General features: G+C 41.7%; 1 protein-coding gene across 1 annotated transcript in view; it reads left to right on the top strand.

The window, feature by feature from the left end:
* LOC140196101 (5-hydroxytryptamine receptor 7-like) overlaps positions 1-14,258 on the top strand; it is a 67,958-nt gene extending 53,700 nt beyond the window's left edge. The window contains exon 2 of the mRNA XM_072254811.1: positions 12,088-14,258. Coding sequence (XP_072110912.1) covers positions 12,088-12,859 — 772 coding nt within the window. The 3' untranslated portion in view covers positions 12,860-14,258. The remainder of the gene's footprint in view (positions 1-12,087) is intronic.
* The last annotated feature ends 789 nt before the right edge of the window (positions 14,259-15,047 follow it).

The raw sequence follows: 15,047 nt of genomic DNA on the forward strand, positions 1-15,047 counted from the left end.
GCTATGCCTAGCCACACAATCATGTGTATACAGAGTAGAGCAGTGGGCTAAGCCCACACCCCTGAGGTGTGCCAGTGTTGATTGTCAGTGAGGAAGAGACGTTATCACTAATCCACACAGACTGTGGTCTTCTGGATTAGGTAGTCAAGGATCCAAATGCAAAGGCAGGTACAGAGGCCCAGGTTCTGCAACTTCTCCATTAGGATTGTGGGGAATGATGGTATTAAATGCTGAGCTATAGTCGATGAACAGCATCCTGATGTAGGTGCTTGTGTTGTCCAGGTGGTCTAACGCCTATTTATTGACTATAAATGTAAGAATGAAAATACATGCATGGTTTATTCTTATAAATAAATCTTGTTATGAATAAAATTTATTTTGATATGAAAGAAAACTTATTTTTTCTCTTTTGTGCTTGCACAGTTTGTTGTCTTTGTACCTTGGTCGTTTGTCCGTCATTAATTCTATTGTGTTTCTTGGATTTACTGTGTATGCCTACTAGATAACAAGTCTCAGGGTTGTATATGGTGACATATTTGGACTTTGATAATACAGTTACCGTGAAACCTTGAAACTGGGTCAGTGAGGTATAAGAGCTTGTGGATGCTGAAATTGGGAGCAAGGAACAAGCTGCTGGAAGATCTCAATGGGTCGGGCAGCATCTATGGATGCAAAGGGGTGGCTGACGTTTCAAGTCAAGATACTGAATAGCATTTGTGACACATCAATAAAGTCAGAAAGGAGAGTAACAAAAATAATCTGGGACAGCTGCAATGTCTCACCCAAAGCCAACAAAAACCAAAAGGAATGCTTTTCTTTAATATATTGATTGGAACTGGATAATAGTCATGAGATGAAAGGAAGAGACATGAAGTACAAAGAAAAACCTAGTGACAAAACAACCTATTGACAAACTTCAGCTCATTCAGAACACCACTGCTAGACTTTTAACTAAAACCAGGATGAGGAAACATTTTGCTTCCATCCTAACTACTCAGCATTGGCTTCCTGTATCTTTTAGAATTGATTCTAACGTTCTCTTACTTGTTTTTAATGCTCTTACTGGCCAGGGACCAGAGTAGATCACAGAGTCACTTTCGTTTTATAATCCTGCTCAAACTCTCATGTCCAAGACTGTAAGATATAGTAGCAGAAGTAGGCCATTCGGCCCATCGAGTCTGCTCTGCCATTCAATCATGGGCTGATCCAATTTTTCCAGTCATCCCCACTCCCCTGCCTTCTCCCCATACCCTTTGATGCCCCGACTAATCAAGAGTCTTCTTCTGCTGGTCTCTTAAATTTCTCCCAAAGGATCATTGGCAGGTCAACTTTTCGGAACTATGCTCTTAAACTGTGGAATACAATACTATAAGGATGCAGACTCAGTTGACACTTTTAAGTGCCAGCTCAACACCTATTTATTCAATCTTTTTTTAAAATTAACATCTTTTTGTCTTTTATTTTCACTTGTACGTTATCCCATTGTAATGCACTTTAAACTGTATCATCTGTATGAAAAGTGCTCGATAAATAAGTTATTATTTTTTTAATTTTTTCCTCAGCTCAAGCTGATAAAACGTGAGGTACAGACATAACCAAGCACACTCATTTCTTAATTGCTAGGAACTTTCAGACTATTCAGACTGTTTGGTATTGTGGCTTTCTGAAGATTTACATAAATATTGCTGTGTAGGCAATATTGTTGTTTGATGCTATTGTGTAGTGACTTTGGGATGATACCAGTTGTAGATATTACTATCGGGACAATGCATACCCTGTTCATATTCCATAGTCTTTCAATTTCCTCTCTTAATTCAACATATTTCTGGTGTTTTTCACTTATTGATTTCTGTATGTTATGTGCGTTTGGAATAGTTATATAGCAAATTGCCCTTGCTTGTTTATCCTGTAATATTATATCCAGATGGTTATTATGGATTGTCCTATCTTTAATAATGGATCAATCGTAATGTGATTTGTAGGACTCTAATTCTAAAACTGGATCAGGCTTGTATTTATAGTAAGGTATGGTGTGTTTCATGAATTGTATTTTAAAGCAGGATTTTGGTGAATGAAGTTTGTTACTTGATTGTGCCTGTGTAAGTAATCAGACTGAGTTATCATTGTTGTTGTTATTACTATTTTAATAATATTATTATTAAATTAACTAAAATGCTCTGGGTGGATATTAATCATGAAGAAAATGTTTCCTTTAATTGCATTGTGCCTGGATCACACTGTGCCTCTGAGAAAATGCTCAATGACGAATTTTTAAAAATTGTTGAGGAATATTACATGGTTTCCCCTCTAGAACATGATCTATGCAATGATACTACAGCAAAATTTTTATAATTAAAATTGATGAGAAGTACATTATTTCTGATAGAATTAAAATCCTTACAATTAAATTGTCGGTACTACAGGATCTTTGAAGAAACAAGATAGTTGTTAATCAGAGCAAACACCATGGTAATTACTTAGCGCAAAATTTGATTATAGGTATGGGACAGTTTGCTTAGAATGGAAAAAAATCTGACATAGTTTTCATACTTAAAGGAGTGATATGGGAAAATAAATAACCACAGATTATTTATTAACTTTGTGAGTAATCAATTGAACTAATCAGGGAGATTATCCCAAGTGTGGATATGACATTTTACTTCATAGGCATTCATGTATTCAAGTCAAGTTCAGGTTCAAGCTTAATTGTCTTTCAGCCGTACATGAATATAGCCAAATGAAACTGTGTTCCTCCAGGGCCAAGGTGCAAAACACATTACCGACAGCACACAGCACACTGCACACAGTACATGTGGATATGATTTTAGGAAAAAACATAGTCACAAAAAGAAAAAAGATAATAATAATATAGCCCAAGTCCCCGTGTAGCATGACTAGATTGATGGTAAATTGTCCTGGTCCAGCTGTTCTTCCATCCCGTGAACACCAGAGGGCAGCACTGAGTGAATACCGTTGACAGTACCAAGCGACCGCCCTGGTGTCTCCACCCCTGCCAACAGGTAACCCCAAGGCCTCGATCTGGGCCTAGATCTCGCCACAACCAAGGCAACGCAGCTCCTCTGCCGCTGATCTCATCCAGGAACCAGTGAACCAGACTTGCAGTATTCTACATTACCAATATCCAAGAGGGCCTTGTGATCACAATAAAAATATCCAAGGCAATCAATCACAGTGTGCACCTTCTCAGCACAACTGTAGACAACGTCCAGGCGGCAATACAACAGCAGTACCCAATAAGTGGCTGGGAAGGTGTTAGGGTCAATAGAGTCAATTGTTAAGGATGAGGTGATGGAGTACTTGGTGACATAGGACAAGATAGTACAAAGTCAGCATGGTTTTCTTCAGGGAAAATCCTGCCTGACGAACCTGTTGCAATTCTTTGAAGAGATTACAAGTAAGATAGATAAAAGGAATGCAGTGGATATTGTATATCTGGACTTCCAGAAGGCCTTTGACAAGGTGCCACACATAAGGCTGCTTACCAAGTTAAGAGGCCATGGTATTACAGGAAAGTTACTAACATGGTTAGAGCATTGCTGATTGGTAGGAGGCAGCGAGTGGGAATAAAAGGATCTTTTTCTGGTTGGCTGCCAGTAACTAGTGGTGTTCCACAGGGGTCAGAGTTGGGAGAACTTCTTTTTATGCTGTATATCAATGATTAAGTGATGGAATAGATGGCTTTTGTGCTAAGTTTGCAGATGATATGAAGATTGATGGAGGGGCAATAGTGTTGAGGAAACAGGTAGGATGCAGAAGGACAGACAGATAAGGAGAATGGGCAAGAAAGTGGCAAATGAAATACAATGTTGGAAAATGCATGGTTATGCACTTTGGTAGTAGAAATAAATGTGCGGACTATTTTGTAAATGGGGAGAAAATCCAGGAATCTGAGATGCAGAGGGACTTGGGAGTCCTTGTGCAGAACACCTTGAAGGTTAACTTACAGGTTGAGTCGTTGCTGAGGAAAGCAAATGCCATGTTAGAATTCATTTCAAGAGGTCTAGAATACAAGGATGTGATGCTGAGGCTTTATAAGGCACTGGTGGGGCCTCACCTTGAGTATTGTGGACAGCTTTGGGCCCCCCATCTTATAAAAGATGTGCTGGCATTGGAGAGGGTCCAGAGGAGGTTCACAAGGATGATTCCAGGAATGAAAGGGTTATCATACGAGGAACGTTTGATGGCTCTAGGTCTGTACTCGCTGGAATTCAGAAGGATGATGGAGGATTTCACTGAAACTTTTCGAATGTTGAAAGGCCTAGACAAAGTAGATATGGAAAGGATGTTTCCCATGATAGGAGGGTCTAGGACAAGAGGGCACAGCCTCAGGATAGAGGGGTGCCCTTTCAAAACAGAGATGCGGAGAAATTTCTTTAGCCAAAGGGCGATGAATTTGTGGGATTTGTTGCCACATGCAGCTGTGGAGGCCAGGTTGTTGGGTGTATTTAAGGGAAAGATTGATAGGTTCTTGATTGGACACAGCATCAAAGGTTACAGGGAGAAGGCCGGGAACTGGGGTTGAGGAAGAAGATTTAAAAAAACAGGATCAGCCATGATTGAATGGCGGAGCAGGCTCGATGGGCCAGATGGCCTAATTCTGCTCCTATGTCTTATGGTCCAAGTCCCCCTCTATTGCTATTGAGCAGCTTGCTGATGGGTTAGTCCTGATCTTCTTAGTATCCAGCAGTGACATGCAATCTTAAAAAAAAACATATAAACTGAACCAAAGCATTTTTGATGGACACAGAGTGGCGGCCGTACCCAGGCACACCGCCACCTACCAAAATTGATTTCACTGGAACCTAATGTGTGGCGGTGTCTGCCATCAGTAGCTAGTACTCATGCCTAATACTAAGCACTAATGGCTAAGTACAACTTTCTCAAGCAAAAAACATACTTTGGTTAAAGGAGTGCAGAAGTTACATGCTGTTTCTTCTTAGGGTGTTTTACCACAGTTTGGCTGATTGCAGGTTTCAGATTTTGTTGACATTGCATGTTTCATACCTCTTGATTTTTATGAAAGAACACTGGCAGTGTACATTGATGTAGAGTGAGGAAAGAGAATGCAAGATTCAAAATTCAAAGTAAACTTATTATCAAGGTATGTATATGTCACCATAGACTACCCTGAGATTCATTTTCTTGCAGTTATTCACAGTAGAACAAAGAAATACAATAGAATCAAACAAAGACTGACAAGCAATGTTGAAAAGAAGACAAACTGTATAAATACAAATACAAACGTAGATCAATAAATAATCCAACACATTACAGGATCCTGTAGCAGTTTAACACAATCTAAATCCTTACACAGGCACAATCAAGTGGCAAACATCATTCAACAAAATCTTGCTTTAAAGTACAAGCTCATAAAAGAAAACATACTTTACCATAAATACAAGCCTGATCCAGTTTTAGAGTCAGAGTCCCGCAAATTGTATTACAATTGATCCATTACTACAAATAGGACAGTCCATATGACTGTCCGGATATAATATTACAGAATAAACAGAGAAGAACAATTTACTTACTAGATATAGCCATTCCAAACACACATAATATACAGAAATCAATAAGTGAAAAACACCAGAAATATGCTGAATTAAAAGAGGAAATTGAAAGGCTATGGAACATGAACAGGGTATACACTGTCCTGATAGTAATATCTACAACTGGTGTCATCCCAAAATCACTACACAATAGCATTTAACAATTAGGTCTCCACAGCAATACTTAGGTAAATCTCTGGAAAGCCACAATGCTAAACACCACTAGAATAGTGCGAAAGTTCCTAACAATTGATAAATAAGCATGCTTGGCTATTCCCGTTCCTCAGATTTTATCCATTTGAGCTAAGAAAAAGATAAAAATATAAACAAAGTAAATGAATAAGTGTAAAGTCCTGATGAAGGGTCTCAGCCTAAAAAGTCGACTGATTGTTCATCTCCACAAATGCTGCCTGAGCTGCTGAGTCCCTTGTGTGTGTTGCTTTGGATTTTCAGCATTTGCAGGATCTCTTGTGTTTAAATTAAATAAATAACACAGAGAACACAGGTTGTCGAATCCTTGAAATGAGTTCATAGGTTGTATTCAGTGAATCGTTCAGTGTTGTGGTGTTAACTTGTTGGCATCTGGTGCTTTTTGTCTGTGGTAAAAGTTTCATTTTTGATGGATTTCTTCACAGTCACTCTAGTCATGAAGTTCCAAATGAGCAGTGACACAGTTCATGAGAGACTGTCCTTAGCACTTGTAAGATGGAATTGAAATTGAGAGGTTGCTAGTCTACCTGGGGAATATTGATCATTCCTCTGTCTGTTTTCCACTGAAAAATAGTTGTGTGTCTTAACTCAGTTAAATACAACTGAAAGAGAATTTCACAAACTGCGTTTGGTGTCAGAACTCTGAACTTTCAACTGGAAAATGTTATCCCAAATCATTTATCATTTGCCTGCCTTCATGATTGAGTATTCAGATTACTTTTTTTGCAGTGTAGGAGATGAGCATTCTCATAGCACAAAATGTTTTTGATCTTGTATTGTACAATGAAAAATATTTAATTGTTAATCTGGCACTTAAGAAGCTTCAGAGAAGATAAATTACCATAACAATGTGATTGAATTTTATACAAACAGCAAGCAATGGCTAACATTTAAAGAATGTGAATGCACTGTTTACAATTATTATATACTGTATATCATTTAAGGAGGAAATATGATTAGAAAAATGGTTTCAGATGACCATCACCATCCTGGACGTGCCCTCTTCTGATGACCACCGTCAGAAAGGAGGTACAGGAGCTTGAAGACCTTCACTCAATGTTTCAGAAACAGCTTTTTCCCCTCTGCCGTCAGATTTCTGTAAGGTTCATGAATCCATGAACACTACCTTACTACCCCTCCTTTGTACTATCTCTCTTTTTTTTGTATTATGACTTAATATTTTTTATGTCTTGCACTGTACTGCTGCCACAAAACAACACATTTCTTGTATCAGTGATAATATACTGAGCGAAATACATGTTAGTAGGGAAGTGGTGTTAGGTAAATTGGAGGGATTAAAGGCAGATAAATCCCCAGGGCCAGATGGTCTGCATCCCAGGGTGCTTAAGGAAGTAGCCCAAGAAATAGTGGATGCATTAGTGATAATTTTTCAAAACTCGTTCGATTCTGGACTAGTTCCTGAGGATTGGAGGGTGGCTAATGTAACTCCACTTTTTAAAAAAGGAGGGAGAGAGAAACCGGGGAATTATAGACCGGTTAGCCTAACGTCGGTGGTGGGGAAACTGCTGGAGTCAGTTATCAAGGATGTGATAACAGCACATTTGGAAAGTGGTGAAATGATCGGACAAAGTCAGCATGGATTTGTGAAAGGAAAATCATGTCTGACGAATCTCATAGAATTTTTTGAGGATGTAACTAGTAGAGTGGATAGGGGAGAACCAGTGGATGTGGTATATTTGGATTTTCAGAAGGCTTTTGACAAGGTCCCACACAGGAGATTAGTGTGCAAACTTAAAGCACACGGTATTGGGGGTAAGGTATTGGTGTGGGTGGAGAGTTGGTTAGCAGACAGGAAGCAAAGCGTGGCAATAAACGGGACCTTTTCAGAATGGCAGGCGGTGACTAGTGGGGTCAAGGCTCAGTGCTGGGACCCCAGTTGTTTACAATATATATTAATGACTTGGATGAGGGAATTAAATGCAGCATCTCCAAGTTTGCGGATGACACGAAGCTGGGTGGCAGTGTTAGCTGTGAGGAGGATGCTAAGAGGATGCAGGGTGACTTGGATAGGTTGGGTGAGTGGGCAAATTCATGGCAGATGCAATTTAATGTGGATAAATGTGAAGTTATCCACTTTGGTGGCAAAAATAGGAAAACAGATTATTATCTGAATGGTGGCCGATTAGGAAAAGGGGAGGTGCAATGTGACCTGGGTGTCATTATACACCAGTCATTGAAAGTAGGCATGCAGGTACAGCAGGCGGTGAAAAAGACGAATGGTATGCTGGCATTTATAGCGAGAGGATTTGAGTACAGGAGCAGGGAGGTACTACTGCAGTTGTACAAGGCCTTGGTGAGACCGCACCTGGAGTATTGTGTGCAGTTTTGGTCCCCTAATCTGAGGAAAGACATCCTTGCCATAGAGGGAGTACAGAGAAGGTTCACCAGATTGATTCCTGGGATGGCAGGACTTTCATATGAAGAAAGAATGGATGAACTGGGCTTGTACTCGTTGGAATTTAGAAGATTGAGGGGGGATCTGATTGAAAGGTATAAGATCCTAAAGGGATTGGACAGGCTAGATGCAGGAAGATTGTTCCCGATGTTGGGGAAGTCCAGAACGAGGGGTCACAGTTTGAGGATAGAGGGGAAGCCTTTTAGGACCGAGATTAGGAAAAACTTCTTCACACAGAGAGTGGTGAATCTGTGGAATTCTCTGCCACAGGAAACAGTTGAGGCCAGTTCATTGGCTATATTTAAGAGGGAGTTAGATATGGCCCTTGTGGCTAGGGGGGTCAGGGGGTATGGAGGGAAGGCTGGTGCAGGGTTCTGAGTTGGATGATCAGTCATGATCATAATAAATGGCGGTGCAGGCTCGAAGGGCCGAATGGCCTACTCCTGCACCTACTTTCTATGTTTCTATGTTTCTATACCTGGTTCTGATTCTGATGTTGGGGAGAAAGCAAAGTGGTTACACTCACTCATGTTGGAGCTGGTCACTGGATGAATGTTCCCTGGGGCTTTGTGCAGGCTGACACAGACTCTTTAATTTACTGAGGAGATAGAAACGAAATTAAATATTGTGCAATCATCAGCACGTATCCTCATTTATTTATGATGGAAGGAAGCTCACTGCTGTAGCACTTGAAAATGTTTGGGACCCTGCCCTGAGGAAATCTGCACGGTGACCTGACCTCCGGCAGCCACAGACACCTTTGCTTGTGTGCAGAGTGTTGGAGATTTTTCCACTTCAGCTTTACCAGGAAACCTGGATGCTGCACTGGGTCAAATGCTGCCTTGGTGTCATGGGCACTCAATCTCATTCCAGCTCTGGATCCCAGGCCTTCTGTTTCATGCTTGACCCAGGACTGGGATGAAATCTGGAGCGAGTATTGATGATCAAACCCAATCAAGGCATTGGTGAGCAGGTTAGTCCTTTCACTTAGATCAGGTTCAACTTCCTTATGGCAAGGTTTGCTGGTGTATTTCAGGTTAAAATTTGGTTGCAGAATGACCATAACATGTGTCTATCTATCTATTTGGAGATATTGTGTAGTTCAACAAGCTGCACTACCCAGCCAACCCACCTATTTCAACCTAGCCGAATAACAGGACAATTTACAATGACCAATTAACCTACTAACTGATATGTCTTTGGAAGGTAACAAGCAGTGATTGATAAGTTCGTGGCCTAAGGTAGAAGGAGTCAATTTTAGAAAACCTAGCACATTTATTTTTCAACATAATTCCCTCCTACATTTACACACTTAGTCCAGCAGTCGTGGAGCATACGGATCTTGGACCTCCAGGAAGTGCCCACAGCAGGGGTGATTGATAAGTTCGTGGCCTAAGGTAGAAGGAGATGAGTTATACAGTTCTTGTTACATGCACGTGTAGTTCAACTCTTTGAGTGATAATGCAGAAAGTTTGAAGTTAATAACTCATCTCCGTGAAATGTAAGGAGGATGTTATGAGAATGCAGGATGACTTGGACAGGTTGGGTGAGTGGGCAGATGCAGTTTAATGTGGATAAATGTGAGGTTATCCACTTTGGTGGCAAGAACAGGAAGGCAGGTTACTATCTGAATGGTGTCAAGTTAGGAAAAGGGGAAGTACAATGAGATCTAGGTGTCTTTGTTCATCAGTCACTGAAAGTAAGCATGCAGGTACAACAGGCAGTGAAGAAAGCTAATGGCATGTTGGCCTTCATAACAAGTGGAGTTGAGTATAGGAGCAAAGAGGTCCTTCTGCAGTTGTGCAGGACTCTGGTGAGACCACACCTGGAATATTGTGTACACTTTTGGTCTCCAAAATTGAAGAAGGACATTCTAGCTATTGAGGGAGTGCAGCGTAGGTTCACGAGGTTAATTCCCGGTATGGCGAGACTGCCATATGTTGAAAGATTGGAGCAACTGGGCTTGTATACACTGGAATTTAGAAGGATGAGAGGGGATCTGATTGAAACATATAAGATTATTAGGGGATTGGACACGCTGGAGGCAGGAAACATGTTCCCGATGTTGGGGGAGTCCAGAACCAGAGGCCACAGTGTAAGAATAAGGGGTAGACCATTTTGAACGGAGTTGAGGAAAAACTTTTTCACACAGAGGGTTGTGATTCTGTGGAATGCTCTGCCTCAGAAGGCAGTGGAGGCCAATTCTCTGGATTCTTTCAAGAAAGAGTTAGATAGTGCTCTTAAAGATAGCGGAGTCAAGGGATATGGGGAGAAGGCAGGAACGGGGTACTGATTGTGCATGATCAGCCATGATCACAGTGAATGGCGGTGCTGGCTCGAAGGGCTGAATGGACTACTCCTGCACCTGTTGTCTATTGTCCTTCTACCTTAGGCCACGAACTTATCAATCACCCCTAATGAGTTATTAACTTCAAACTTTCTGCATAATCACTCGAAGAGTTGAACTGCATGTGCATGTAACGCGAGCTATGTAACTCATCTCCTTCTACCTGAGGCCACAAACTTATCAATCACCCCTGGTAGATCATGGGGAGAACGTGCAAACTACTTACAGACTGTGCTGGAATTGAACTCCGAACTCCAGCATGCCTCGAGCTGTAATAGCATCGTACTAACCACTACGCTACCATGGATTAGGCCACAATACCAGCCATTGGCATAAAGCTTTGCAGTGTTTGGGGTTCAGTGCCACTGTAAGTAAGGAGTTTGTTGGTGTTCCCTGCGGTCATGTGGGCTTCTTCTGGATGCACCGGTTTCTGCCCACATTTGGTGTGGGGTTTGTATATTGTGGCCGTGCAATGTTGGCGTCGGACTTCGACATAACATGCCCACAATATACTGACCCTAGTGTGGTGTAGGCTGCCCTCGGCACATCCTTGGACCATATTGGTTGTTGATGCAAACAGCACGTTTCACCGTTTGCTTTAATGCTACAATGTGCAATCTTTAACCTTCAGGTCATTTGGCCCATCGAGACTGTTCCACCATTCAATGGGGGCGGATATTTTTCACACAATTTTCCTGCTTTATTCCCATAACGATTAAGCTTGTTATCAACTAAAAATGATTGGAATCTGGGATAGGGGGTGGTGAGACTTTGACCGATGAGGACAGCATTAAGGACAGGCATCATGGGGGCCTGAGTCATGAGGAGAGGTTGGCCAGACTAGGTCCTTATTCCTTGGAATGAAGGAGAATGGAGTGGGGAATGGGACTTTCTAAAAGTGTTTCCAATTATGAGAGGTGTAGTTAAAGTGGATGGTAACAATCTATTCCTCAGGATATAGAGGAATTCAAAACCAGGTTTAAGGTGAGAGGGGAAAGATTTAAAAGAGAACTGAGGCGCAACTTTTTAATGCAAATAGTGACATCCTGTCAAATGCCATTATTGTATTGCTTCCACCAGTGCACCTTGTGTTTGTGATGCCTCAAATGAGGAATCAGTCTCAAAGTAAGGAGTTAACATTGAACATAGGACATTACTGCACAGTACAGGCCCTTTGGCCCACAATGTTGTGCCAACATATTAAACTACTCTGAGATCAATCTAACCCTTTCCTCCCACATAGCCCTCCATTCTTCTATTGTCCATGTGCCAAAGAACACAGGACAGAGGTGAAAAGAAACTTTTCAGTGGGTCATCTGTATAATTCTCTATGCAGAGAACCATCAAGGCTCTGTTTCTGAGTTTACTCCAACAAGCACCAATGGATTTTTTTGTGTGTGTGTATTACATGCATTTGGGAGCAATGGTGGAAAAGATCACTGAACTGAAAGGTCGACTGTAAGCAGTGGAACAGATGCAAGGGGCCAAATGGCCTACTCTTACATCCCGTGTTCTCATTTCTCATGTTCGATTTTGTGTTTCAGATACTTGGGAATAACGCGCCCTCTGACATACCCGGTGAGACAGAATGGGAGGTCGATGGCCAAAATGGTGTTAACTGTTTGGCTCCTTTCGGCATCCATAACTCTGCCGCCATTGTTTGGTTGGGCCAAGAACGTCACGGTGGACAGGATGTGTCTCATCAGCCAAGACCTTGGGTACACTGTCTACTCCACGGGCGTAGCCTTTTACATTCCCACGACCGTCATGCTGATTATGTATTACCGGATATACAAAGCTGCTAAGAAAAGCGCTGAGAAGCACAAGTTCATGAGCATTCCACGCCCGTACGAGCAGGACGGGATCTACACCATGGAGGAGGATGTGCGGGGTCACCACGCCACCAGGAGGTCTAAAGCCACAGAGGAATGCGCCATCCTGTCCAAACTGCTCAAGCACGACCGCAAGAACATTTCCATCTTCAAGAGGGAGCAGAAGGCAGCCCGGACCCTGGGGATCATAGTGGGAGCCTTCACCTTCTGCTGGCTGCCCTTCTTCCTGCTCTCCGCCGCCCGTCCCTTCATCTGCGGCGTCAAGTGCAGCTGCATGCCCCTGAGACTGGAGCGGACTCTGCTGTGGCTGGGGTACACCAATTCCCTCATCAACCCGCTCATCTATGCCTTCTTTAACCGGGACCTGAGGACTACTTTCTGGAACCTGCTGCGTTGCAAGTACAGGAACATTAACCGGAGGCTCTCGGCTGCCAGCATGCACGAGGCACTCAAGGCAACAGAGAGGCACGATTGCATATTGTAACTGAGCCCTTTGGCAACCAGTGTGCAATGGAAAGTGGGAATGACAGGCAGCATCACCAGAACTGCAGGAGATTTCACCAAACATTTGATCTTGAAATGAGTACAAATTATCTCTCCAGTTAATTTGGTTAGTGAAGGTTGACTCGTTACATCTACTTCAAATGATGGCCACTTCAAATGACGTGGATAGACAACTGAGCTCGTGTCTGTGCCGAAAATGTTTTGGCCTTGGGCCAGAATGCCATGGAAAATATGCTAAGTTAAAAATCTTCCTTCACTTCTGATTCAGATTCAGATCTATTTATTGAAACATACAGTGAAATGTGTCGTTTGTGTTAGCAGCCAACAGATGCGCTGGGGGCAGCCCGCAAATGTCACCACACATTCCAGGGTCAACACAGCATACCCACAATGCTCAGCAGAGCAACACAAGCAACAACAACACAACAACAAAAGAAAACAGCAAGGAAACAAAAAAACAGCGCAACAAAAAAATGCTTAGACATTAACCATTTCAGAGATGAGTATAACAGGAGGATGGATAACTTGTTCTTTTTTTAAGCAGTCAGACACAAGGTGCGGGATAATCCAGGAAGACAATCCATGCTGGTTCTTGGATGAAGCATCCGTGGGATTTGAGGAATAGGACACAAAGAATCTCAGAGGAGAGGTAACACTCTGAGGAGAGCTGACAAGGATTGAGAGGGAAAATATTAGAGTGGATTCGCAGTCAAGATGATCAACCAATCCTACTGGCTCATGTGCACCCCGGCAAAATGGAGGGGTCTGGATCACTGACACTGAACTGGTTATAGATCAATGTAGAAAGAAAGCAAGACTGAATTATGTTGATCAATTCATGGATCACTAATGGATATCAAAAACCCAAAATGAGGGATCAAATATTGAACCAAGTTGGCAGATTTATATTTGATATTGTAATATCCTAAAATATGAAGCCGGGATGCCTTGCCATAAGGAAAATGTAAATTTAATTGCAAAAAGCAATCATTGTTACGGAAGAAAGGAAACTGACTTATGGGCAAATTTATTGCGTTTGAAGATGTTATGGTCATGGAAAATATGCCGAGTTAAAATTCTGCTTTTGTTTCGACAGAGATGATTCTACCAGGATTCTACCAGTATTTTGCACTTTTGTAACCAGTTGGATTCAAGGTGCAGGATAATCTGGGAAGACAGTCCGTGCCACTCTTTGGATCAAGCTCTGGCCACTAATGTTAACAAGCCACAAAGCAAGCAGCGACACTGGTCTGCATGAGCACAGATTCAGAAATTAATTTAACAGGAAAGACTCATATTTATCTTACACCTTTTGTGACCTCAGATTGTCTCAAAGCACTTAAGTGTAATTATTGTTAAAAAGTAGTAAATCGAACATGTGATCAAAGTCAGGATAACTTACTGGTGTTGTCTAATGGTTAAACTTTGAACAGGACTCCCCTGTTTTTATGTTTATTTTTAAGACAGAGCGCAGTAACAGGCCCTTCTAGCCTAACGAGCCTGCACCACCCAGTTATGCCTGTGCTTTCATTATGGAAGAGCGTATGGCATGGGAGAACGAAATTCACACTTGGCCTCTTGTGATACTGCGCAGATCCCTGACCTGTTTTCAGAAATTCGGTCACATTCTGTCAGCTGTTGCTCAGAAATAGAAATCACAAAAAAAAAATCACAGGCACTGAAAACCTGAAAAAAAAAACAAGATGCTGGAAACACTCAGCAGCTGGGGAGAAAGAAGTAGGGTTGGAAACTGAGTGATTCCAGGATTTTCTGCTTTTATTTCAGAAATGCAACACTGCAAAATGCAAAGCTGCTTTAATGCAACACTACATTATGCTTTTAGTGCAAACAAGGGTGAATTTTTATTCCAGCACTTTGCATACTGACATATCCATAAGGCAGTAGCTTTGACTGTGCAATATTCCCTGGGGACAGCACGAGAAGGATGTGTTGTGGTTTCTGGAGAGGAGATTTGAACCCATAGGTGATTAATTCAAGCTATAACTCAAAGTTCAAAGTAATTTATTTATTACCAAAGTATATATATGTTACCATATACACCCTGAGATTCATTTTCTTGCAGGCATTCACAGCAGAACAAAGAAATACAAGAGAATTATTGAAAAACTGTACACAAAGACTGTCAGACAAACAATGTGCAAAAGAAG

Source organism: Mobula birostris, chromosome 4 (assembly GCF_030028105.1).
Source record: "Mobula birostris isolate sMobBir1 chromosome 4, sMobBir1.hap1, whole genome shotgun sequence".
Classification (NCBI taxonomy): Eukaryota; Metazoa; Chordata; class Chondrichthyes; order Myliobatiformes; family Myliobatidae; genus Mobula; species Mobula birostris.